This window comes from Vollenhovia emeryi, unplaced genomic scaffold (genome assembly GCF_000949405.1).
Source record: "Vollenhovia emeryi isolate VEMERY1.0 unplaced genomic scaffold, V.emery_V1.0 DF939123.1, whole genome shotgun sequence".
Taxonomy (NCBI): Eukaryota; Metazoa; Arthropoda; class Insecta; order Hymenoptera; family Formicidae; genus Vollenhovia; species Vollenhovia emeryi.
In genome coordinates, this window is record NW_011967243.1 from 620,676 (window position 1) to 646,717 (window position 26,042).

At 44.5% G+C, this 26,042-nt stretch overlaps 1 protein-coding gene across 2 annotated transcripts; it reads right to left on the reverse strand.

Moving 5' to 3' along the window:
- Positions 1–13: 13 nt before the first annotated feature.
- On the reverse strand, positions 14–25,515 carry LOC105569585 (protein ovo). 2 transcript variants are annotated; one of them, XM_012026167.1, is made up of 10 exons: positions 24,688–25,515; positions 10,624–11,048; positions 8,981–9,470; positions 7,250–7,799; positions 6,790–7,073; positions 6,321–6,493; positions 5,799–5,936; positions 5,337–5,636; positions 4,970–5,128; positions 14–4,791 (listed from the first exon to the last, which is right to left on the reverse strand). In XM_012026167.1, the coding sequence occupies exons 1-10, from the start codon at positions 24,842–24,844 to the stop codon at positions 4,675–4,677; spliced, it is 2,793 nt and encodes a 930-aa protein (XP_011881557.1). In that variant the 5' UTR covers positions 24,845–25,515; the 3' UTR covers positions 14–4,674. The 2 variants fall into 2 exon arrangements, with proteins under 2 accessions (XP_011881557.1, XP_011881556.1); XM_012026166.1 differs by having other exon boundaries at positions 6,294–6,493.
- Between the last annotated feature and the right edge of the window lie 527 nt (positions 25,516–26,042).

The following is a 26,042-nucleotide window of genomic DNA, read 5'->3' on the forward strand; positions in this document are numbered from 1 at the left end:
TGTGTGCGTGGAGTGCATACATAATATTAATTTTTATTGTCTCTTGCAAACATATAAGAGCGCGTAACCACGTTTTACCGTTAGCTACAATTAATAACGATCTCTAATAAGTAGACACCAATGTCCGGATAACGCAGTCGCGCTCTAATAGAATTTACAAAATAGCCAACGACACGACACAGCACATTGAACGTCAAATCCGTCCATTTTAGCTACACTTTCTACAGTCTCCTCGAAAAGCTCCAGTATTTGTCTATAAAATGCCGAAAGTATAGCTAAAGGCTGTGGTACACGCCGTACAGATCCGCACGCACACTCTCATACGAACAATAATATCCACGCATACCATTACACACTCGCGTTTGCAATCGCACATTAATAGCTTGCCGTACAGTGTAAAGTTTGCTCAATCCAGGAGGAAAAAGTATTTTATTCTGCTGCATAGAGATGTTCTTTGCATTCTATAGCTTAAGATTATTTCGTTTATATTCTGATTTAAGATTTTCGACAGATTTAAGAAAATATGTGTATTCATCTGCAAATTAGCATAATTATAAAAATATCAACTGTTAGATGAAATGCTTTTATCCTAACAGATCGTGCAAATTACTACACTATGCCAACTGTTTCCCACTCATAATCTTCGTCTTTCGTGTGTTCTGCAATAAGATCGCTTCTGGAACCGGACAATCTGATAAATATTACAGACCGATTCTTAATTATATGTCAATGCTTCAATCAGCAAATATAGATATATTTCAAAATGCAATTCGAAATAAAATAATGTAATTAAAACATTGATATAAATTACAATCGTAATACGTTATTTCGAATGACACTTTGGAATATGTAACAATAATCTTATTTTCTCTAGTTTAATACAACTCTGAAGATACAGCCTAAATCATCTATGCTCATATATTATTATTTCTCTCTTACCTTCGACTCTAGATTGAAGTATTCGTATATAATTAAGAAGCACTCTGCATCGGGTTGTAGGTATATCCTGCATATATGTAGAACTATCTATAATATTAATTTTAAAATCAATAATTAAATTTATTATTTAGCGCATGTAATGATAATATAATAATGATATAATAAAAATATTATAATAATAATGACAGATTATTAACTAGGGATGAAAAATTGAACGCCGCAGAAAATTAGCATTTGCAAATATCGAAGTAACAACGGAGTAAAGGGTGATAATAATTATGTTGATGGTCAAATAGATGAATTTACTGTATAGCTAAGTGCTATTACTTGCGACAATACTGAGCGTAAATTAAATAGTAATGAAAACGTAGATAGCGTTATCGTTTAAAAATATAATGTTAATAATAATAATAATAAAACTGATAATACGCAACGTATTTAACTTGTGATCGACAGTGCGTGACAAGTACTATTATCTTCGAGTACTTTGCTCCAAGATGTAAGTACAGGAAACCCGTGCTGATCCTTATCTCTTTCCAATCCTCGCGCGTTCGCTGTACAAGTACGTTGTCACGTACTTTACTGTCGTAAGCAAGATACTAATAATCGCGGACTAACCGGTACCCGTTTCCGCCGCCGGAATGAAGACTATTTACAACAGGGATGAGCGTCTCACGGCGGGACACCAACATCCGCGCCGAGGCAACCGCGGGCTTGAGAACGAATACATGAATATAATGTGAGAATTAAATATATCAATAATCTTTGCCTAGAGTCCTATTTACATCATTCGATTGAGATTACCAAACCTCCTCAGCGCGTCGGGCGGGCGCGGTTTCGTACGAGCCAAGGATGACGGATCTAATTTTATCTTACAAACATAAATAAATTTCCCTGCACTCATAAATATACAATAAAATTTTAACGTTACTTAATTAAGTGATTATAGAAAAGGTGCTCTTTTCAGTCGGAATCTTGGTAGCCTAATAATTGCAATTTTTTATCATGTACAGTGAGCACATTTTTCAATAGTTTCTACTTAAGGCTATCGATAGCCTAAGAAACACGGTAAAGTAAAAATATTATTATTCATCAGAAACATTGACTTCGTGTGAAATTACTATGAGGGAGTTACCAAAAACTGCATTGCCAGAAGAGAAGGTGTCTCGTGCGCCTTCAGTTTCAAACTAAACTATTAATAAAAAAAAAAAGAGAAGAAATTTTCTTTGTTTATCACTTGTGTAACTTGCATCAGATTCCTTAGAAAATAGACATTTGCAGACTACGTAGCCACAAATAATATATATTATTTTTGTTAATTTCCTAAAAATTCAGTTCTAAAAATAAGTGACACACGGGGCATTTATAAAGCGCTTTCTACCTTCTCGCGTTTCGCCCGCAAATTGAAGGACTGTGCTTTAGTGTTCGCCGACGCGGCCCTTTTTAACCCTTTGACAAGCGCATTTCGAACCACATGCCAGAGTAAACAAAAGCCTATATACATATATACATCAGTTACTCTATAATAAAATATGTGACCTATAGTACAAATAAATACAAGAGTAAACTCTGAAGTAATGGAGACGTAGATAGCCTTATCGTTTAAAGATACAATTTCTCAATTGTCATGCCAACGAACGTGACGCAGAGATGGAAGCCGGCAGGCGGATAAAAAATGTTACGTAAAAAAAAGGATAAAAGAGTTGTGCGTCGCGACCACCAAATCGCATTTCAAAGGGTTAATCTTCTGGTCCCGCGAGATTAGCTCGCGCCGCTCGCCGTCTTTGAGCACCCGAAGTTTTAAAACTCGCGAGCCGTGTTATATCCTCGCGATGGGCAAATCCGCAGCGAAAGGAATCGAGCGGAATACATCGTTTGCCCGAATCAAGTACTGCCACCTTAGAATTGCACGAAATCCCGTTTTGTGTGTGTGTGTGTGTGTGTGTGTGTGTGTGGATATAACATGTGTGAGATGTGTATACGATGCGTGCTCTCCTTCTACCCTTACCTACCCTTCTACCTGACCCTGAAAAAATAAGAAGAAGAAGAAGAAAACCACAAGCGTAAGAGAGCGGAAAAGCGAAATCCAGTGCGTGGAGGAGCGAGTGGATTCTCTTGTTACTTTTATCATATCACAGATTACCCAAAGTGCACTTCGGTTGGGAACTTACACGAGTACTCTATATATGTATGTATGTATATATATGTGTGTGTGTGTATATATATATATATATAGATACTACCGCCGTTTAGAAAAATAATAAAAAGTGAGGATAATAAAAACTAAGAAGTTTTATCTAAAATAATACTAGCGTATCAATTTGTTGTAATAAATATCAACTTGGAACATCTCGCTCGAGATCGAAAATTAATTTTAAAATCAATAATAAATTGAAATTTTATTATTGAATCTCAATAATAAAATTAAATAAAATCGATTAAATTAACGGCACGGAAGAGCGTTTGTTTCAATTATCCCTCAACGATTATTCTACTATGACGTCGGTAGCGCTGAGCTCTATTTCTACGATGGTACGGCGCAGAGTCACTTCGTCGACGTGATCTCGCCCCGTTCGAGCGACGCGGAATCCCTTCGATTCCGGTGCCCTGATCGATCGAGGACAATGGTGGCTTCAGGACGAAGGCCGCGATCGAAGGAACCCCCTGGCGATCGCGACGTCAAGAACCCCATTTCGCCCATCGAATCGAAAAGCAACGTAACTCGCCGTACATCTCTGAGAAAAAAAAAGTCTTCCGTGTGATCGCACTCTTTCCCGCCTCGGCACACTCGCCGAGGACGATCGGCATTCCTGAAACGTTCTATCCGAGTCTTTGGGTCTGCTCGATGTCGCGCGCGCCTCTGGTCCACGATATTAATATTTATCACCTAAGATCTACATTTGAGATTGTGTGTAATAGAGTATGTATATGTGTGTGTCTGCATACGCATATGTGCGTCTGTGTCCCATGCATCCTCCTGTAAAACCATTATATCAGTTCTAAGATTTCTTTAAATTAAATCTGTTACTTAGCTAAAAATGCAACTACAAGAAGAAACGCCCTAAGAATACTTAAGAAAGAAATTTGAGACACTGTCTCCGAATAGAATGGGTAGAAGCGAGATTTTATAGCGTCGCAACGCGTAAGTTAAAATTTCTTCATCTGACAGAACGATCGTTGGACGACGCGCTGCCATCAAAACTGTGAAGCGTATTATTAATAAAGTTTCATTAATAAAGCAGCATTTCAAATGCTGCAAACTAACGCTACGAACTTCTCTTCAAACATCTATCTTTTTTCTTCATAAAACGATAGTGTCTTTCTTTATCTGAATCAAAAGAAGAAAACAATAACGCGCAAACTTAATCATATTTCGTCCCCACTTATCGACAAGAACCTATAAGAGAAATATTGCGATCATCGTAGCTACGCGCGAAGATCTTTCCTTACTCTTATTCTTCTTTCGCCTCTTTCTCTTCTCATCTTCCGCATCCTCTACTCGTGAATTTAAGGCGGCAGGAACCAATTGTTCTGTCAGATCCCACACGATCCCCCAATTGGATCCTGTCGTCGAACTTGGATGTTTATTCCAGTGTCACCGCGATGGGAGCCACTTGCAGGTACTTTACGCGCGAAACGTCACTCCCGATTGAAGAACGCACGCGTCATCAATCTCTTCTTCTTTCTCTCTTTCTATTTCCCTTTTTCTCACTCGGACTCTCGCTCTCGACAGATTTAGAAGCTGGTCGTGGTCTGTTGATGCGCCGCGTCGCTGCTCTTCGAGGCCATCTCTCGTTGTTTCGCGAGGCCGCAGCTGTCCGTATTCCGCGATTCCCGTTGTAACAGGCCACCCTGAAGAGTTACATCAACAAGAACAATTTCGTGCTCTTGTATACCGTACTGTGTTTTGTTTAGTTTGTTCGAGTATCGGAGCCTCCCTATATCAGCCCGTTGATTAATCAACGCGCTATCTTCTACCTAACACGAGTCTCAACATTTAATATAGTATCTACGCTGAGTCTGTGCCCACCTGGAGCAACATATTGGCGAAGTTACTATTGGTGAATTTAAAATGCCGTTTGTCGTAGAACTTCAGTAATGCCGGACTGTAAGGATGCTGTTCCTTCAGGTGAAGATAATGCACCTCCGGCTCGTGCGTCGTATGTCCGCATTCCTCGCAGACGTACATCTATCGAACAGATATACCGCGTGTAGATAAAATATGTATATCCACATAAATGTATAAAATAAAATGAAAAAAGGAGTAATCTTAGAAAAATACTTAAGCAAAGTACTGCTTCGGTGTATCAATTTTGTACAGTTAAATAAAAAAAAAGTAAGAGAAGAAAATTCGCGCTTTTTCTTCTTCAAGACATCGCTTTCTATAAATAATTTACCTTAGCACGTCGCTCCTTATACGCGTACTGATGCTGAACTCCGTGAACCTTCTGGCCGTGACTTTCCAGCGAGCACCGTTGCGTGAAACTCTTCTCGCAGAGGAAGCACTTGTAGGGTCGTACTCCTGTGTGCGTCCGCGTATGCCTCTTGAGATCGAATGTATCGTTGAAGCCCTTCCCGCAGAATGTACACAAGTAACGTTTCACATCACTGTGACACTTCATGTGACGATTGAGAAGCCGCTGAAGGCTGAAGTTCTTGCTGCACACGCGGCAGGTGAAGCGACTGGGATCGTCGTCCTATTGAGCAAAGGATCGAAGATTAACTACGCTATAACGACCTCTTGCAATCTCGCGACATCGATTTAGCGATTCGATATGATGGATTTGTTATGTCACAGCTGTATCTTTAATAATGACAATTGCGCAGGCCTAACGCAATCCTTCGCAAAGCATCGTTACCTTGCCAGGCGGAGTGCGATTAGTTCTTTCTTCATCTCGAGTAGTTGTCGGCTGCCTCTGACCCTCGATGGCTAAAGGATTCTTTATGCCATGACCACCATTAACAAATTCTAGCTGACAATCGCTCGGTAAACCCAGCTACGAACCGATGAGAAGACACGTTAACTCTCGCTGTACTACTTTTCGTAACGAGTAGATGACATCGGATGAAGCACTCAAATTGATTGAGCATTGCATAGTACGCGTGAGAGTGGGAATTTACGATCCACTCCTTATCAATTTTCACATATACCGACCTCACGATTGAAACCGATCTACGAGCGTGCTCGGACAATTCGATCAAATCGAAGACTTCGAGGAACCCATGGATCGTAACGTAAACGACAGCCGGAAGTGTCGTCAACTCGATTCTGCACTCGGGCAATAATATTGCGAAAAAATATGCTTTTGCCTGGATCAATTTGGGTCCCTTACCCTTTGTTGTAATACACCAACCCGTTGTGAGAGCGGCGGTTCGCTTACGGATCCAGCGGCTTGGGCTGCGACTGTAGTAGGTGACACAACTGGACTATGCGCGTGATCTCCCAGTCCGCATGATGGCGAGGTGCCGGTCGAGGCGCCGTCCAGAGAACAGCTTGCAGTGCCAGGGCTGGGTAAGCTTCCACCTACGCTGCTGCCGGAGTCTATCTCTAAACCTTCGAGATTAAGAAACCGAACCGTTAAAACGCTATTAATCCTTAGTCCTAGATCAATGATTTAAAAATCTTTTGTTAGCGAAAAATTATATCATATTTTATACAACTTTTTTAACTACTTTAATTACTATTTCAAATACTTTAATATAACTACAAAACTTAATATTAAAAATTTATTAATTGACAAATTTAAAACTAGGTATTGCATACGTGCAAACATATTTGTGTAAAAATTCCAATGTTAGCTCAGTAATAATTACGAAAAAATAAAAGAGCAATAATTCGTGATAATTTACCATTGTTGAAATTTAATCCGGGACTCAGAAGACTTTGATGTTGTTGCTGTTGTTGTTGCTGCTGCTGCTGCTGCTGCTGGTGCGGCGATGTAGTCTGTTGCTTCTGCTGCTGTAGCTGTACCTGAATTTGAAGCTGCTGCTCCTGCTGATGCTGGTGATTCTGATTGACATGCAACCCGAGCTCTGGACGTTCCTTTTGAAGTGATTGATAGCTCGTCTCACCAGCCGCGTAGCTCAACCCTGCGAGCTTGGACGCGTTGAAGTGTTGCGAAGTCGTATAGTGTCTAGAAAAAGGCCACGCGATCCATCATTAACACGTAATTCTATCGCGCGATTGAAATTCACGATCGGTATTACACGATCAACTTTCAAACTCGACCACGATTACGATGAAAGCAAACGGCGAGTGTATGGAGCGTTAGTTAATCGCGCGAGTGTTTCTCACGATAGTTGAGCTCACCTCGTGTCAAAGCCCCTGGTCAAGGCCATGCTATGCTCGGGGAAAGGATCGACGCTAGGCTCGACGGGAGTGGTCATCTGACCAGAATCCTGACCGATCCCGCTGCTGCCAGTCGAGGCAGGCGAGTGCAGCGATTCCTCCAGGAGATCGCTGCCGCCGTCCTCAGTCTGCAGCCTGGGCAACAGGAGATCCGCGGCATCGTTGAGAGTCTCGAGGAGCGCCGTATGATCGGACGGTGAGTTGAAGGTCAAGGTTGCCGCGGTGAACTGTAGCGGATCTACCACCATGGCACCAGTCACCATGTCCACCATCATGCTCGTATCGGCATCGTAGGTGCCGTACTGGCCGGACAGCAAATCATTCTGAATTTTGTAGTTTGCCAGCTCCTCTTCCTCCTCCTTGAATGTCAGACCATAGGACGCGCAGACATTCTGAAGGAGAGAGTATTGCTTGCCCTCCTGCGCATTGTACTGTGTGTGCTGAGAGTTGTCCTGTTGACCGGTGTCGCATTCTATCCCGACGGCTGTCAACGGCGTAAGATACGCATTCCCTGAAACAATAACACGGACGATTAAGGATTGTCTTGAAAATTTTTTATTTTTAATTGGACTCTTTCGTGATCGAATTATTTTTAATTCTTTTTTGATATGTCTTTTAGTGATAAAAATGCATGCTAAATCACGATCTTTAAAAAAATATGTAAGTATAGTTTTATGCATATCAGTAATCACGAAAGAATTAATAAACTTACGTGACAACATATCCCATGACACTTTGTGCATTATATGATTCAAATTTCCAAGAATGAGTATCGTGGTAATTTGATTATTTAAAGTGAATTGATTGTACACACTATAGAATAATGTCTTACAGTTGAAAAAATATCTTGGAATAGAAATAGCATTTTTTTTTCCAAAAAATGATACCTTGTAATACGCAGTTCTGTAACAATGTTTGCATCGTAGAGACCGTGACTTCCGAAGACGGGTGTCACAACAATATTTAAAAATGCGATGTAAAATGTTAGACAGATAATATAAAATACAGTACCATACATATAGGCACAAGACGAAAAGGTAGTACCAACAAAAAAGAATGTATGAAATAATCTGAAGCACGACACGTCCAAACGTGGGACGTGTAATTACAATTTCGTAACACATTAATAAAGGATAAGATTTCCTGTACTGTACACTGAACACTCTAGATCAGAATTGATCACCATCGACACAATCATCCATTTGGAAATAAAGAATGTAAACGATATCTCACTTCGAAACGTCCTACTTTGTTGTCTGTTTTTAGAGAGAGCAAATGGCGCGTGCGAAGCGCGTGCTTGTGTTGTCTAGTATTGTAATAAACGAGAAATTTTACTCTACAATCTAACTGATTTAGCGCACTAACAATCAAATTAACAAAACAAATAACTAAAAATAACGCTTCTATCTTTTGTTACTTTAATTATTAGTTAATCAATAACTAGTTATAATAATTAATAACTAGTTAATCAATTAATACCATTTAATTATAAAATGTAATTAAAACGTTACGTCTACAAGGGTCAGAAATTATGTTAGAATCAATCTAGTAATGAATTCTAAATATATTTCTAATGAATCGTGTATCATTAAAAATTTCAACGAATTATCAAGCCAAGAGCCAGAAATTTCATGTCTTTCTGACACGAGAGAGACGAGTAAAAATGAAAAAAAAAAGCGTAGGCTCGTGTACCTTGAGAGCTGTTGTACTGGTTGGCGAAGTTGGCGAGATTGTTGCCACCCTTCAGGGATTCATAGAACGGCGGCAAGGATCCTGTCGGTGGCGAACTCGGTCCGTAGTTACCGCGGCCCCCGTTTCCGCCGGGAGGCATACCGCCTGCCCCGGCACCCCCGCCTAAAGCACCACCGCCACCACTACCACCGCTACCAATCATTGCCCCGTTACCGCATCCCCCACCGATCATAGCGCCGCCGCCGCCGCCGCCGCCGTTCGACGAGGGTGAGGAATTGCCGGCACCGCCACCACCGCCGGAAGAACCACCCGAATTCGAGGATCTACCATGTCCCGCGGCCGCTTGCACTATCTGAGACCCGGAGAGTTTAACGGCTAGCAGAGACTTGGAGATCGAGGTGCTGGAGCTGCGCGACGCCATCGCGCCTTCGCGACACTTCTCCTCATCCTCCTTCTTGCGTTTCGGTACCGCATAATCTATAGGCTGCTCCTGAAATTGTTGTTAATATTAATGCCCGATAGCTTCATTTTCTATCTTTAGATATAATCTGAATATGCCGTATTATTATCTTAATTTTCTATTTTCTTTTTCTTTAATCGTTACGAAAACGTCCAAATGATCACCACATTTTTCTCTCCATTTTCTTTTTCCTACTTTTTGCCACCTCTCCTCTCCCCCGACTCTCTCTCCTCTCGCTCGCTCACTCACTAGCATAATCTTACATTTACGAATCCAGACTCTTCTCCGCACATCTTTCGATTTTTCTACCTTCTCGCTTTTCCATCCGTTTCTTTCGTTCATTTCTTCTCTTCTTGGTATTGAAGTCTCTTTGCGCGTAATGATCGTTTATGTCTCTCTCTTGCTTCTTGCTATCATTTGTTTTCTATTATTCTTCACGTATATTATCAAAATTTTCTCTCTTTTCCTTACTTTTAATATTAATATTAAGTTTTCTAGATAGGCATTTTTCAAACCGAAACCTCGCATTGAAATTCCGTTCTTAACTTTCGATATAAAATCGAATCTGTTCCTAACGGATAGAGTTTTACATTCTTTTATTTCATTCTCTTCGCAAGAAGTCACACACAGTTGCATGCAAAATTACTACGAATTACTGTACACATTTTCATAGGCTCTACAAGCTTTCGTACTTTGATATGAAAAACGACAGCGTGCAAAATCGCCAAGAAACTGCTCGGTAGACCGCATGTTAAGTAAACGTTACGCATAATACCGTGCAAAATTTTGCACTCACCCTTCTTTATCTACTTTGTCGCTATACATAATGTATGAAGCATTGCGAGGAGGTTAACGAAATCCTGTCGAAATTAACGAAGCATGACTGAATCAGCCTAATAACAGACTTCTCTGCTCCCTCGGACGTACTTAAATGTCTTCAGTATATTTTTAATATTCAGATTCGTAAGTTTTTAATAAAAAAAAAAGTAAGGTGTGCGAAACGCTTTAATACACGCTGGATGCCATGTGCAAAATTATTGCCTTTGCCATTCAACTAAACGCGAGTTGGCTTATTTTACTAACTAACAGATACATAAACACACGTGCGTTTTAAAGCGATGCACTCTATTCACTGAAAATCCTCCCGTAATTCAAAGATCATTTTTCACTTCACTTTCCTTACCTGTTCTGGCTCGGGTGTTTGTATCGGACCAATTCTTTCGATTTCGATTTTATTTTCTTCCTTTCTTGAATTGCTTTGAGTCGGCACCCTCTGTATGACTGAAACTCTTGTAGGTGGCTCGACACGAGGTGTTTTCGGCGGTGTCTGCGGCCTCGGGAGTGCAATTTTCTCTGCCTTGGACAGAAATTGTGGTGGGTCATCCGAGGCTATAGGTGGGCTGCTGTACTCCTTTCGCTCTGCCCGAGTGGGTACGTGGTGTTTGCTGCCATACGGTACAACACCACCGAGGATGCTGGAAATGAATCTTCTTGGCGGCGGATTAGCCGCATTGCTCGCCGGGTGCGGTGGCGAGGGCGACGGAGCTGGACTGCTGCTGCGAAAGGATTCCGGGGTTGTTGCACGGTCTTCATCAGTCTTGTCACGATCTATTGTAAAAAATAATACAAATTACTTTTTCCATTCAAGTTTCATTAGTATTGTGCTGGCGAATTATTTGGCTAAATTTCTATACAATTGAGGCTACGTTGAGTTAACGAAAAAAAGCTTGTAGGAAGGTTTTTTCTTGTACGACAAAACAAATCTTTTCGTATGCTATTATTTAATTCGATTAAATAGATTGTTGAGGGTTTTTACTTCCGATTCCTTCTTCATTAATAAAATATACTATTACGACAGTTAAGTATCTAAAGCTATTGTATAATTAATTGTCCAATCGACAAGAAAGTCTTCGGTACATCAGACGAGCATATATTAGCGAATGAACTAATTATTGCTGGCATCTGGAGGCAACATATTTATGAGCTTGGCGTGAATTTGCACTAACTAAACTCGTATTGATTAACGTCTTTGGTCAATATGAAGTAAATCATATTTATTATAATCTAATTGAAGAATCGTGAAGAAAGCAAAGACCGCAATGGCAATTGGCAAGGCAGGAGGGCATTTTTGCAGAAATGCGAACTTTGCTCTGTGTCAACCTTGCTTCTGCTGGCGTTCTACAATTTTCTTCAGTGCGGCGAACAATAAGCATGGGAGGATTGTTGGAATTTGTACAAAACTTCCTGCTTCAAGGTTCGCACGACTTAGCACTTAGCGCGCGACACGGATTTGCGATTCGTACACGAACGGCGACGTGCGACGCAAGAAGAGACATGAATTGAATACGTATGCGAGCCGATCGGGACTCGGCATACGTAATGCACGGACGGGACAACGACGACGGCGGCGACGACGATGACGGTCATAACCATCGGCTGGCGGTTGGCCCGCTGCTCACCGTGCCAGAATTTACGAGCAACCTTGAAGATTCGCAGGTACCGTATGGCGACTACGGCCTCTTCGTCGTACATTCGTCCTTCGCGAGCGTACGTGATATCCCGCTTTTCTCCTCGAGCATTTCTCGGACTACACCGGCGAGTAACTGTCTTTAATTAGCGAATGTGACAAGCAATTGCGGTACCAATCGTCTCCCCCCCCCCCCCATTGATATTCCTTTCGGAGCGAACAGGCATCGAGGGCCGCTCGATATCCTCGGTCATCTTCAGTCGTGATATCGAAATTAAAGGGTTTTGCGCCATGATGAATGGTTTTACATCAACGAAACTGTTCCCAATACAGAACTAATTGGAAGATAAGGAAAGTCCCCGGATTTATCATCGGCAATATCGATTGGTGCTTAATAACCGCAATTTTTGGTAATTGTTTTTTTTTTATCGCAGCGCAGTGCACCAGCGGCATTACGATTGATCGCGATCATAAAGGTGATCTGTTATATGTGCAATGCGCATAGTCTCTCGACTTTCGAGACTTGCCGAGTGCTTTTCGACGAACACGAGGACACTGTATAATCATACCGTTGGAGCGAATAACCAGGAAACTATCTGCTCGAGGACGTGGCGTTTTACTTTGAGGTCATTGTGGGAAATATATTGAAGGAACAAAAGACTCTTCGTCTTCGAAGATATCATATTATGCGTATTCTTGAAGTGACAATTATAGTATTTAAATAAGACTGCAGTATTGTTGGAACGTAAGATTGTCAAATGCTTTTAAGAAGATTATAGGTTGTTGCGTAAAATAATTGAATGCGTTAATTTGAGTATATAAGAGTTGATCCAACACTTTTTTTCTGTGTATAACGCATAATACGATTGTACACGGGGCCGCTAGGACCTCGAAGCACCCCGTCGAAATTCCGAATGATCGGAGTAGGCCGAGCGTGAAATTTAAATCCCCACGCCCGCGGCGACCTCGAGGAGGACGGTCTTTTCTCGATCTTCTCGCAAGACTCGTCCCTGAGCTCGAAATCATCCGGCGGCGATCCCGACCTCGAAATTACGAGTTAGACGAGGCGCCTAACGACATCTTTTGCGCAATCTCTTGCGTCACTGTTCGAACCCCCGAAGGTAACAGCCACAGCAGCGGCCGCGACGGTGAGGCACCAAAATGGCGGTTCCGTTTGTCGGGCAACCTTCGGTGGAGAGAACCGCGCCGCGTGCATACATACATGCATGCATGCGTGCATGCGTGCGTGCATGCGTGCGTGAGTTCCTCTGACCAAATCCCCCTAACAGGTTCGGCCGCGCTATAAATACCTGCAGCGCAATCGTCGTGACCGGGGTACCGATGTACGCCTCTGCCTATCTTCGGCTGTCCTTCTCTTTCTCTCCCTCTCTCGATTCTTCGTCGTGCCTGGCTCCCCGTCCGGTTTCCTCCGCCTGTTCCCCGTTTGTTCCACGCTATCTCTCCGTCTCCCTCTTTCACATTTTTCCTTTCGCTTCTCTTTCCCCTTCAGGCAGGGAGAAAGAGAAAGAAAATGAAATGAGAACCGGTACATCGAGTCGGAATCGAGAGGAACGGGCTTGCTCACGGAGCGAAGAAGACGAGGAGGAGTAATCGGCCAAGAGGATCGGATGGCGAGAAAATTCCGGTAAATCGGGACCTGAGACGCGGTCTACAATCCGAGTCGATTTTAATTAACGATAAATTCATGTTTCTTGATTGCATCCAGGAAAATCGGCAAGAAAATTATAAGTGGCTTTATTATTTTTCTTAAATTATTATTTTCCTCAATCCTATCAATCAACAACCTTTTTGACGCGAAAGTATTAAAATATTCGATTAAACACGAGAAGATGTGGACGCACGGCAGGCGCAAAATGTATTGTACTTGTTTCAAACGCGTCGACTCGGTTCCCTCAGATAGACGACGTTATAGTTGCCGGCCAGATCGAAAGGGTGTTGAGACGAATGCGCTCGCTCGCGGAACCGAGTGCCACGAGAGCGATCGAGCGGAGAAGATCGATGCCCGGGCTCGGACGCAACGACTGAATCCTCACAATTCCCAATGCGAAACCCAGGGAGCGCGTGCTGGAACGAGCGGAGTACACTTCCTGATGTACACGAGGCCTCGAGGTCGTTGCCATTACGGCAACTGAGGCGCTTGTCGAATCTATCCCGGGGCCGCGTTTAGCTTCTGTATTCCCGGACTCCGCCTGTCGTCGCGAAATCGGTCTTCAACCACTGTCCACGCGAAGAAAGTAGTCGTCAATGAGTTACAACTGAAAAAAGTCACATCTCGTCCAATCCGATTTCACTCGCGCTTACAAACACGAGAATCGCACTTGACATTGTCAACGTTCAGAGTATCTATGGTGGCGGTGTATATCTTCGACGTCGAACGCGGGGTGTGGAATACGAGTTCGAGTCTTCAGCCATCAACCGGCGGTTTCTCAAGACCGGCGATAAAACACCCCGCCTTATGACGTTTACGGCGACCCGTAAATTCCGCACGAGATGTATATATGTATATATGTATATATAATGCAACGCGTCGATTACTTCATCATCCGACACATTGTTTCTGGTCTGTATGCAGATAAGCGCGATAAACACGGCGTAAATGGCGAAGGCGCGCGTTGCCGTGGCGCGATTAGCCGAAAGGAAAGGAAAGGAAAAACCTGAAAAAAGGACTCGAGAGCAGGGAGCGGTCGGCCGTAAGTAGGTCGGCTAAGCCGCGCCGTTTCGTTCGATCGAACAGATATTACAACGGCAACGAAGGCGTAAGGCCTGACGATGCTGACGGTGCATCGTCCGCGCCGCGGCGAGAGAACTCCCAACAGGATCTCCGCCTGAACCCGGTCGCGACCCAGGCTGCTTTATGCATGGCAGGTTTTCTCGAATCTCGCGCTTCGATCTCGAGACCTCTCGTTCCTCTTCAACGTCTCCATTTATTTTCCTTTTTCCTGATAAGCTCGCAGAAGGAACGCTACGTTCGCTCATGTTTGTACGTTCGCGTGCTATGAAATGTTTCTTCAAAAATTCCTCCGAGTCTCTTCGCGATCTCCTTTTACTCCCTTCCTCCCTCTCTCTCTCCTCGTGAATCTGATCGTCGATATCATCGCGTCATCGCGGATTAACCATGTCGAATCGGCACTTTTAAGCGCAAGGAGATTCCGGACAAGGACGCGACGGAAAGATCGCCCCGGAATCCGAGCCGATGCGTTCGCGATCGCGAGAAAGTGCGGCATCCCGTATGCACGGTCTCGCGCGAGCCTCCACGCGCGGTATCTGCGTAGCGTTTGCGTAGCGGTACTGTGCGTGGGTCGAATCGTCGTCGTCGTCGTCGTCGCCGCGCGCGGACAGCAAGGTGACACCGTATACGCGGCCACTTGGTCGCTTTACGTAATGGGCACGTGCGGTGCGCGCGTACACGCGCGCGTATACATGTTTTCCTCCACCCTGCGCGAAATCCTCGCGCTTCCATATTCGGAGCAATCTGCGTTCCGCATTGCGTTTCGCGCGGCAAAAACCACGCCGGCGAAATGGCGACTCCTCCGCGGAAATAGCAAGTAAGGTGTCGACGTATCGAGCGCGACTCGCGTTTCCGCAGCAATTACAAATGCCGTAATCGTTAGGGATTAACGTACGTAAACTTCCGAGAGATGTTGCTCGCGTAGAAAGGCCTTTGAAGGTCCCGCGAGTACTCCTTTGGAGTATTTGGGTAAAAAAAAAATACGCAAATTTATGTTAACAAGTGTAAAAGTCGCACGATTCGTGATGTAATTGTATACATTTTCGTGTGATTTTTGCGCTTACCGTTCGCGTAATTTTATATATCTTTTTTACGCCATTCTCATATTTTTCCCACGTTACAAAGAAAGTACGTAAAATTGCGTGAACAAGCGTAAAAGTCACATGATTTATATTCGAGATGCATGCACGATATACATGATAAATGTGTGATTCTCTTACATACTTTTCTTGCAGCGTAACTCGGTGTGTAATCTAAAGAAGCAACAATCCGACTATTTAAGACAATAAAATGCTGTTTAAGTGTTATATTTATATTTTACTGTTAGAATGCGTAGTAAGGAATAAATTATTTTATAAATAGACCAGCACTATTTCAAAGTGATATTTCCCGCATCTCCATCGAATCTTGATGTTGACCGTGTTCAGATTAACGATTACACAAGGATGTTCTTCGTGCAGCATTGACTGCACAGTGTGCAGTGCACTACGTATTGCAGATCGCGAATCGGACATCGAGGGTCGCGGATCGCATTTCAGCCAATCAGACGAGACAGCCTCGTATCCGATTGGTTGAATCGCGATGCGCGATCCACAATACGTAGTGCGATACGGGCTTTAGGCCTGGCTTCACCGGCGTTGTTTAAGCTTAGATCAATTCGTTCTTTGTCTCTTTCCAATTGTTACTTTAGAAAGAGACAATCTTGAATTAAACTAAGATTGAAGTTAAGCGACGTTTAGTGAAACCGGGCTTTAAAGTTTAATTTATGCCATCTCCAACTGAGAAATTTCTCTTAGCGCTTCGCGGACTCAATTTTGGAGCAAATTTTCCGGCTTGCAGTCAGCGATGCAAGGTTCAGCTCGCTGTCACATAGCCACAGCCACAGGTGGTGGGGATGTGGTGGCTCCCAGCTTGGTGGTCGCAACGAACGCCGAGAAGAAGTAGGGAAACCATGCTCACTACATCCCCACCGCCGCTGTGGCTGTGTGGCAGCCAATTGAAACTTGCATCACTGCCTGCAGTTTGTTGTTTCCGAATTACACGCGCCCCGCTTTTATCGATCTCGATAATCGCAAATGAATCGCTCGCGCCGATCGCACGCGCGATCGCGCGTATACACCTTCGTGGTTCCAGCCTGCTCGATCGTGCTGGCGGAACGAATGCATCGAATCGCGAGTAATGCATCACGTATACGAGTTCTGCGCTTCCTAGAAGCTACGAAACGCACACGTGCACATGCACGCGTGTGCACGCAACACATATCTAGCTTGGTAACGCCACGCTTCGGAGAGTCCTTTCTACGGCCGAGCGGAAGATTCAGGCGTTAGCCGACGACAACGATGACGACGACGGCGTTTCTCGCTCGACCTTGGCACTCGGTGAAAAGTCGTGAACGAAAAAATCGCCGGTCGCTGCGTTTTGCGCCGGAGGGCCAGGGGGAGGTAAGAGGTGGAGGAGATCAGTGGGGGAAGACCGGTGCACTCCGACGCGGTCGGTCGAGCGTGTCGTCGTAATGCCGAGATCGCACAAGCCGAGACACGATGCTGGGCTCTTAGGGATTGCCATTTGAAGGAAAGTGCCGGTATTTCTGTTCGTTTAAATGTCGGTAACGCGACACCGATGCACCACGATGAAACGTGACCAAGTGAATCGGGGCTGCCTGATAAATTTACGACCACGTTGCGCCCCAAGGCGCTTTGCGACGATCGAGAAAATCTGTATGGAGAATGCTCGCGCTATTGTTCTCGTTTCCAATTTTCACGATTGCCAGAAGATAATTTGGTACCCCGTATAACACGGTAGTTGGAATTAAATCCTGTTTTTTTTTTATAGTGTATTTCGAGACACTGGGAATCATTATTACGATGTAGTTATGATGCCGACGAAATTAAAAGTCGCATCCATCAGAAACTTTTGTTCGTGGCGCAATTATCCTTACACAATGAAATTGTTCGAATTGTCTGGCGGCCCCAGAGAAATCTCACCGATAACCATTTTGCTGGAGCGCTGAAAAAACGCGACGATCAATGTACCATGGGACACTATTACTGTACACGCGTCATCAATGTCATCATTATCTTGCGATTTCAAGTGGATACGCAGCTATTCGCATAATTCAACATCGGTTGTATAACGCCGGTTTTACGTTCGCATTACATAATGAGCGTCCAATTATCTCAGGGATTATAAATCGATTATGTCTCTTCCGAGTAGAAATGTGAAAATTTCACGGCAATTCATTTACGAGCGTTATATTTATCGGTTCATATTTGTCAAACCGAGAAAGTGATCGAGTCGAGCATCGTATTAATCGTCTTCGCGATCGGTTTCGTTCCAAGTCGGATATTAATTTCTAAGGCAATACCGCCAGTAACTTCATTCTCTTCTGATTAGAATAAGAGGAAACATGGCAGCGGTAAAACCACCTTGGCAGTCTCATTTGTGGTATTTCGATCAGCATTTTTTTTCTAAACCGACGAGATCAGAGACCGTGGCAAAATCGTCGCGACTGAGCGGTGTCATTCTGAGCCGCTGTCAGAGCGCTCGACCACAAACTACGCCACCATTTGGAAATAATAGCTCGTGCAATTATGCAGGAGCAAAAGTCAAAATTATAATTTATCAGGCTGATGCGAGAAGTTTGTCGTTTTTTCCCATCAAGCAATCGTGTTAAATGTAGTTAAGAAACTAAAGTTCTTCCAAGAAGGAATTAAAAAGTTCCTAGACAAGTAAATAAAAATATATCCAAGATCTTGCAGCGGCACGCTGAAGTTTCGCATTCGACTTCAACACAAATCTCTTACTGGCAAGTTTTTGAACTCTTTCGTCTCCGAGAGAGAAGAAACTTTCGCGCCCTCATGGTTCTGCCCACGCTTGGTGACTTCGAGATTACAATGTGACATGTTTGCACAATGTTCGATGAGAGTAGCGTTGGACGTTATTATCCGTAATAATAGCCGCGCTCGCGATAATTCACCGTCGCGAAACGATCGCGCCGATTCGCTAGCGCTTGGTGTAGAGCGAGATTTATCACGCTGAACGTTCTTTTCTTCTGCACTTGGCCCCCTTGCTCGGAAAGAATTTCGGTCACGGCCCTCTTGCGCCATTAGTTGCTGCTGCGGCCGCCGTCGCCGCCGCCGCACACTCATCGTCCTCTGTATACGGGGTGTGTTACGTATGTGTGCGTACAAACTAACATCGATGACGATGGCAGGTACCGCAGTGTACCTGCTCGCAGCGCTTTCAACGACGAGTCGAACCTGTTCCCCCCGCGCGCGGCGAGAAGTCCGGTGTAGTTTCAATCTGTGGACCTCGGCGTACGTGTCTACGGGGTGTTCCGCAAGATTTAGGCTCAGGGACGTATTCACATTTACGTGCGGGAACGATTTAAATCTTTTGCAAAATTTCCGCCCGTCTAAGACAGACGTCCGCGTTTGCAAAATGATATCACATGCGGGGGCAGGCAAATTCGGATGACTTCATCTTCTGAGAGTACAAGCGACAGTTGCGAGAAGCAGTCTTTTAAATCATCATGTACGTAGATTAAATGTAAAAAAGAAGGATGTACACCAATCGCGTTCCTCCGCAGGCTAATGAAGTCCAGTGCCCAAATCGGAATAAATTAGTTACGTTGCTGCGGCGTACCTAATGTTTGGTAACTGTACGTGAAAAGGAACGTATGAAATTTGTCGGATATTTAATTTCACGCCTCCTTTTTCAACGTACGTCACGGTACCGCGAAGACCCGTACCCCTATGCGAAACGGACACGCACACGCGCGCGCGAGCGCACGCACACAGGCGCGCGAGCGCGTACGATTAGACATGCATGCACGCATCGCGAGGCTTACGGGCGATGCATTGTAATTCGTCGCAATGACTGCACATCCTGGTGTACTAGCCTTTGCAACAGGTGCGCGTCACTGAGCGCGATTACCTGCGTGTCAACGACAGTTAAAGCTCGTATGTGCACTGGATGTAACAGTATTTATCTACAGCGCGCGGTACATACGTATGTACGATGCATTAACGGCGTCTCTTTCAGGGGGAATATTTCCTTTGTTTCTCGCGTACGCGAAACGTCAGTGAAATCGCTGCTACAGCTCGCGCCATTTTCGCGCATCCACTACCTAATTAACGCCTAGATCCTACCAAAATGCCAAGGCTAAAAGACTTTTAATGTACTTTTACTTGAACGTCATTGCGTAACAAATTCGAACCATTTGGAAAGTATTGACTTTGATATGTGACTTTTGGGACAAGGATTATTAGAATTCCTGGGAGTTTAAAATGATGTATATATAACAACAGGATACCTTGGACAAATTAAATTTCGATTTCGAAAGAAACATTACTATTTCCTAATCGTGACATTTTTATGAAAGTCAGAAATTAATTTTGTTTAATTAATTCACAAAGAAAAAAATTTTTTTTCAGAACGCGGCATGGGTGTAGTTAATTTCATGACAAAGGGATTACGTAATTTTCAGGGTAAATTTTAAAAGATGTATCGTGACTTTAATGAACAAATTCTTTTTTAAACAATAGTAACGAACATGTTCGGTATAGCGGTTGGTCGTACTGCTGTTAACAACGTGCAGTTTTACGCGACTTATCGCGTCGGCTCTGTTCGAAGCTCCCTTCGTCGCGTCGAATTTAACACATTCCACACGTGCCGGCGACAGCGCGCGATCCTCTTTTGGCGCGGCCATCGCCTAAGTGGAATGAGCGTGCGTCGCACCGCAATTGCATAAAACGCACCGCGTCGCCACAGACTCTATACCGAACGACGTTGCGATCGAAGAATGACCGGCTCGAAACGGCGCATTCTAAAATTCTAGCGGTTAGCGAGGATCGTACAAGCGCGGATAAATAATCCGTGAAAGAGTTGCGTGACGCCCGCTGAAAGTAGTACGTCGTTTAGAAAATGAAAAATGCACGGGTCGCGTATCCGGTCGTAAGAATTATAAAATGTTTACAGACTCGCGCGATCGGGAAATGTAAGCAGTTCTCAGAAATCCGGCTGTGCCTTCCAGTTTATCTTAATTGTCGAGTGTTTGTTAAATAAATTAAAAGTAGAAAAAATTGATCGCATGTAATTAACATGCATGCATACAGTGTGTTTGCCACGTAAGATGAAGAATCGAGGCGCGCGAGACTGCGGAATGGATTTCCAGTTATCACCTCTTTCTCTTTTTCAAACATAAAGAAATTATGGAAGAGTTAAACTAGCGCGTTATATATTAATATAGAACAAATTATTAATATTTGTTTCATATTTAAATAGAAATATAGACAGTTCCGGAAATGCAGGTACACTCTTTAATTTATACGACGAATTTTTGGGGAAGCGAGATGATGCGAGAGCAAAGAGTTCAAATTTAAAAGCGCAGGTTCGCGTCAATTCAGTCGCTTTTCGATAAAATCGCCGGGGAACGCGAGGAGTTCCGTACATCGTATTGAATTTCTAGTCAGTGACTCTCGGTCCGTCTGCGTCCTTCTATCTATTCCCCACCATTTCTCGCCGCGTCGTATGCCACAACGAGATTCTAATGCCGGCACGGTCGCCTTGGCCGTCGCGGAGATCACTGACAGCGAGGCTTGAGCTGCGAGCCGCGTTGCGCAACTTTCGCGCGAAACCGAAGGTTCCTACAGCTCTAACGGGAGACACTCCGTTGCTTAACAGACACGCCAAATACCAGCTACGAAACTCATCAACATTCACGATAAGAGTGCCACGTTGCCGTTTTAAGGTTGCGGCCATGAATCCATAAGAGACACGTCCAAGTTCGAGCGATTATAGGACAGTTATGCCACATAAGTCAATTGTACTTATGTTAAGTTTGCAACGTTGAGAAAGAATGAGAGAGAGAGACGGGAAAATTGTTGTAACGGTGGGATACTTTAATTTTAAAAGATACCCGAAAAATTATTTCATTTCGTATCTAGCATCTGCCGAAAGCTTATGCGATGTGCTGAGAGAGCACATTTCCGCTTTATACGCAAATGGAATGCAATTCGAAAGATAATCTAAACATATCGCTAAATAGTTCTTCGAAATTGATAACGAATTGCATTAAGTCGCTTCGAGTACGTGCAACTTTCAGAAAGGAAGGCACGAATCTTTAACGTATGTGATCTCCGGGAACGTTTCGAGTGAATGAGAATTATCGGAAGGAGAAGCATTTTATCCCCGCCTGACGCCGCGACTCATCGCTTAGGCGAGCATCGAAGTCTCCGGTCCGGCGCGCCGGAACGTACACACGTGTCGGGCTCGTCCATCGCCAGGAAACGTTATACGAGCGGCGCGCGCGGTGTACCATTACGATCTCGCGTCAATCTGGATTCCGTTTGATCGGCAACGCGGAAAATGCAAATAAAGCTAATGCTCCGTACGCACGATACGAACCAGGAGACGTTTACGTAACGTATCGACGATCTCCCGGCCGACGATGCACGCGCATGAATCTTCTTCTCTACCCGTCAAGGATAACGATATTTATCATCGAGACGGGCAAGCCGCGCTTATGCTTGCCGCATGGACGAAAGGGCTCTAAGCGACGTGTGTCTAATGAGTCGATTTATAACGCGAGCTATTAAATTCGAGGGGCGATGAATCACTTGATTGGACGCCGTCGCATTAATTGAACGGCTGCATCGGTCACGTGTCCCAAAGGAGAAAAATAAGTGGTGATTGTGACAAAGTATTAAAAGGCAGCCGGAGCTTGGAATGACGCTAAGTTAAGAACGAAATCGCTTCCGTATAATATAAATGTTTCATTAACATATATAATTAATGATAAGCACCGGCCGAGAGAAAGAGAAAGAGAGAAAGAATAACGCGTGCACCTGCGACAACGGGGATCGCACAGAACCAGTAACAGGCCATCGACACGGCCGTTTTGCGCATTCGTGGTCTCGAACCCAGGAACCTGGCAAAACGAGGATTAAAAAATAGAGGGAAGCGAGGGGCGAGCGCGAGCCCGCACAAAAAAAGAAAAGAAACTGGCACCGGTTGCTTTTCCCAAACCAGTTTATAGGACCACTCAGTCTCCACCTACTATATTCACTATAGGTACCGTTGTAAAAATCCGACCCCGAATAGACCTCGCCCGAGGATGAATAGGTCTGCACGAAAAATCAGCAGTGAGTTATGTAACTAAATTATACGACCAGCAAGCGATTTTCACGCAATTAGTCAAACCACGGATTATCTTTACGGCCATTGAGAACGACAAAAAAGTCATTACGTGCGTAACGACTAGCGATAATGATAAATGAATCTGGCGACGTTGCGATGGAGGTAAACGACGTAATGACGCGAAAAATCTCGTTAAAACCGATTGCACATATTGTCAAGTGAGCTCCCTTTTCGAAATTCTCCGCCGTTATGCCGCAAGCTCGGGCGACCTTGGTGCAACTGCGTCGATAGGCGATCGTCGTGTATACACATCCGCGACGGGTAAATTGCAATTGTACTTTACGGCCGTTCACTCACTATACCGTTCCTCATCGGCGCGGCTGACGCGCGCCAGGATGACCGTTGTTTTCGACGAAACCGTTCGCACGACGTAAACGTTATTATGCAACCGCGCGCGGCATTCGTGGACGAAGTGGCAACTCGTATAATTAACTGCACGTGGCGCGCATAGATACGCGGATACAAGTTCGCCGACTGCCAAAGGTCACCGTTACTAAACGTTCAACGGCAGATCACCGACGGGAAATCGTTTTTCTTTCATATTATTAACGACATATCGCTGATAATGTCAGGTCAATGTGAGGACGGAAAACGTGGCGAATGAATCACCATTGAGGAAGTATCGCGAGTAGAAAAATGTGCTCGCGTGCGGCGCAGCCGCCGAGAAGGGTGTCGCGAATCATTAGGAGAGATAATGTCCGGCCATTTTTTGCTCGGACACGATCGAGAAGAAGGATCGCTATATTGCGAGCTGTCGAATTCGCGGAGACCGTATAATGAGTCGAGGATACGTACACGCGAGTAATTAACATAATGCGATTCACGGAGGTAAAAAACCCCGCAAATGCGTCGCGCGATAACGCCCGAAACCGAGGTATACGAATTGCAATCGCACCTGTAGCCAAAAATACGATCGCACCTGCAGAAGTGTAACATTTTAGGACGCCTTTTTCTCTCTCTCTCTCTCTCGCTTTTATTTGCTTTCTTGCTCGGCAGATACCCTCGTAAAGAGGATATCCGACGAGAGAAAGGGGCCACAAAGTTGCACTTGTGCTGCGATCGTCCCGCGTTATCGACGGTCTGCACGTATTACGGATTAAACTGTCGAGATCGGTATCTTAATTTTACACGGCAGCGGCTTACGCGACTCCATAACGATCCGATAATCGGCATATCAAATTGCTGCGTACGACACAGCACCGAAAAGATGAAGATAATTGTCCCGAGCCTTCTTAATTCATTCTCCATTTATTCCCTAATGATTGCGTTGTATAGGTACGCGAGAGTCTTCGCCGCGATTTAATACCCCGTAGATATTTATCTCTCTCGTGCGTGCACACGTAAAAATTCATAACGCAAAACCGGAATACAGTGATTAACGATAATTATAATGCAGATAATATTAATTCCACTCCATTATTCGTCCGGTTGACTTAATTGGTTCAATGTGATTGTGCTCTGACACAGTGATATTTCAATCATTGATCTCTGCGCAGAGAAAGCGTCCAAATTTGAAGCCGACAGAATTCTAGCTTTAGATCTGCGGACGTGTTAAAAAAGTTCGAAGAAAGGAATAACCGAAATTTCCTAAATTCTGACAAACTTTACGTATTTTAAAATATTGGAAAGAGTAACTCCAACAAATATAAATCAAAAATCTGAAATACGACAACCCTAAGAAACAATTCGAACCGGTATAATTTCGACGAGTTTCCACAGTGTAAGGGAAATTATGCCTTTAATGTAACACAAGAGTAGAATTGAATGAAAACTGAAATCGCCGAAATTATGCTGGTTCCGCTCCGTTTTAGACGAAAAAAAAATCACTTTACATTGATCCTTGTTAACGATGAGGCTCAGCGGCTCCGAGCTGCCAAGCGGGCTGTCCTTGCCGCTACCGGGTGGTGGGCTCTTGCCGAGATGTTGCAATTCCGATAACCGCAACTGCTGCTGATGCAGTCGGTTCTTGATCAGGAAGATCTTTGGCATCGTGACCTGACGTCGGGAGCGATGCACTAAGTTGTCACTTTACACTACCACTACATCGAAGTGGTAAACGACCCGCTCTCTTGTTCCGCGGTGCAGTCAAGATCGTAGTCGCGGCACAACGAGCAAGAACGCGTCTCAAGTAAAGCAAAACGCGTCAGTACGGACTTGTACACAACAGTGTCATACTCGAGGGTCCTCAATGAACAACGGTGAGCGAAAGATCACGAGGTACGTTATCAAACCCACCTGTTGTGGTCTCGATCGCAATGATTCATCATTACCTGTCCTTTCTCACGCCGACGAGCGATCGTCCACGAGGATCGGCGTGAAGATCAACTCGGGATTCTGAGTGAGATTATCGAGCAAATCTGTACCAGCAGAGAGGTTTTTCTCGCCAAAAATCCCAATGTTGGATTTACCGGTCACGCGAGACGTTCGCCGGCATCCCGGAAAAAAAAACAGGGGCCAACCGATTCGGCCCCTGGATATGTGATTGGAGTGTCACTCGTGAACGAAACACACTCGATATCCGACCGGTATCCGCGTGCTCCGGCGCCGTGGTCCATACGCGCCTATCACTTCCCTCACTTGACGGATTTACAGTTATGTTGGAAACGGCTCCGTGAACGGGTACTGCGAATCGAGAAAACTCAACCGCACGACCTCTCGTGAGCTACTGAGTACGCAAGTATAAAGTGAACTCACGGTAGTGAGGGCCCGTAAGCCCCTCTTTCTTCCTCCCGTCCACATCCCCGCCTCTCTCGCCTCCCCACCACTGCCTACTGACGTGTGAGCAAAATGCGCGCGGGCCCCGTTGACTGTCCCCCCACCATCCTCTCACTAGCCCTCAACATTCTACCAATACTCGTGAACCAGCCAGCGGGACCCTCTACAATCCACTGATGTGAGATGAAAACTGCTTCGGACGCGCATGCGCATAACGGAGCACGGTTCTTACGTGATGCCTACGTTGAGCTCGGCCCACGGCCCTTATACAATCCCCGTTTTCTTTCTAGTGTTCCAAGGGTCTGCATTGTTTCATTCCTCTTTTTTTTCTGGGAAAACTAGTTGTCCCTGTCGGTTGCACCTTCTGATCGAATTAACGTTATACTGTTGAACACATTTCCGGGTAATCAACTCTCTTCTTCCTCTTTCCTACTCTAACCTTCTACATTTTTGCCGAAAGCCGTGAATTAAG

What these genes read in the sequence shown, in the direction of transcription:
- LOC105569585 (XM_012026166.1), bottom strand. Translation starts at nt 24,844, where the DNA reads ATGCCAAAGATCTTCCTGATCAAGAACCGACTGCATCAGCAGCAGTTG. An exon ending in AAACACCCGAGCCAGAACAG is followed by an intron (nt 9,471 to 10,623) that starts GTAAGGAAAGTG and finishes CAACAATTTCAG; the next exon opens with GAGCAGCCTATAGATTATGC. An exon ending in ATAAGGAGCGACGTGCTAAG is followed by an intron (nt 5,129 to 5,336) that starts GTAAATTATTTA and finishes TCTGTTCGATAG; the next exon opens with ATGTACGTCTGCGAGGAATG.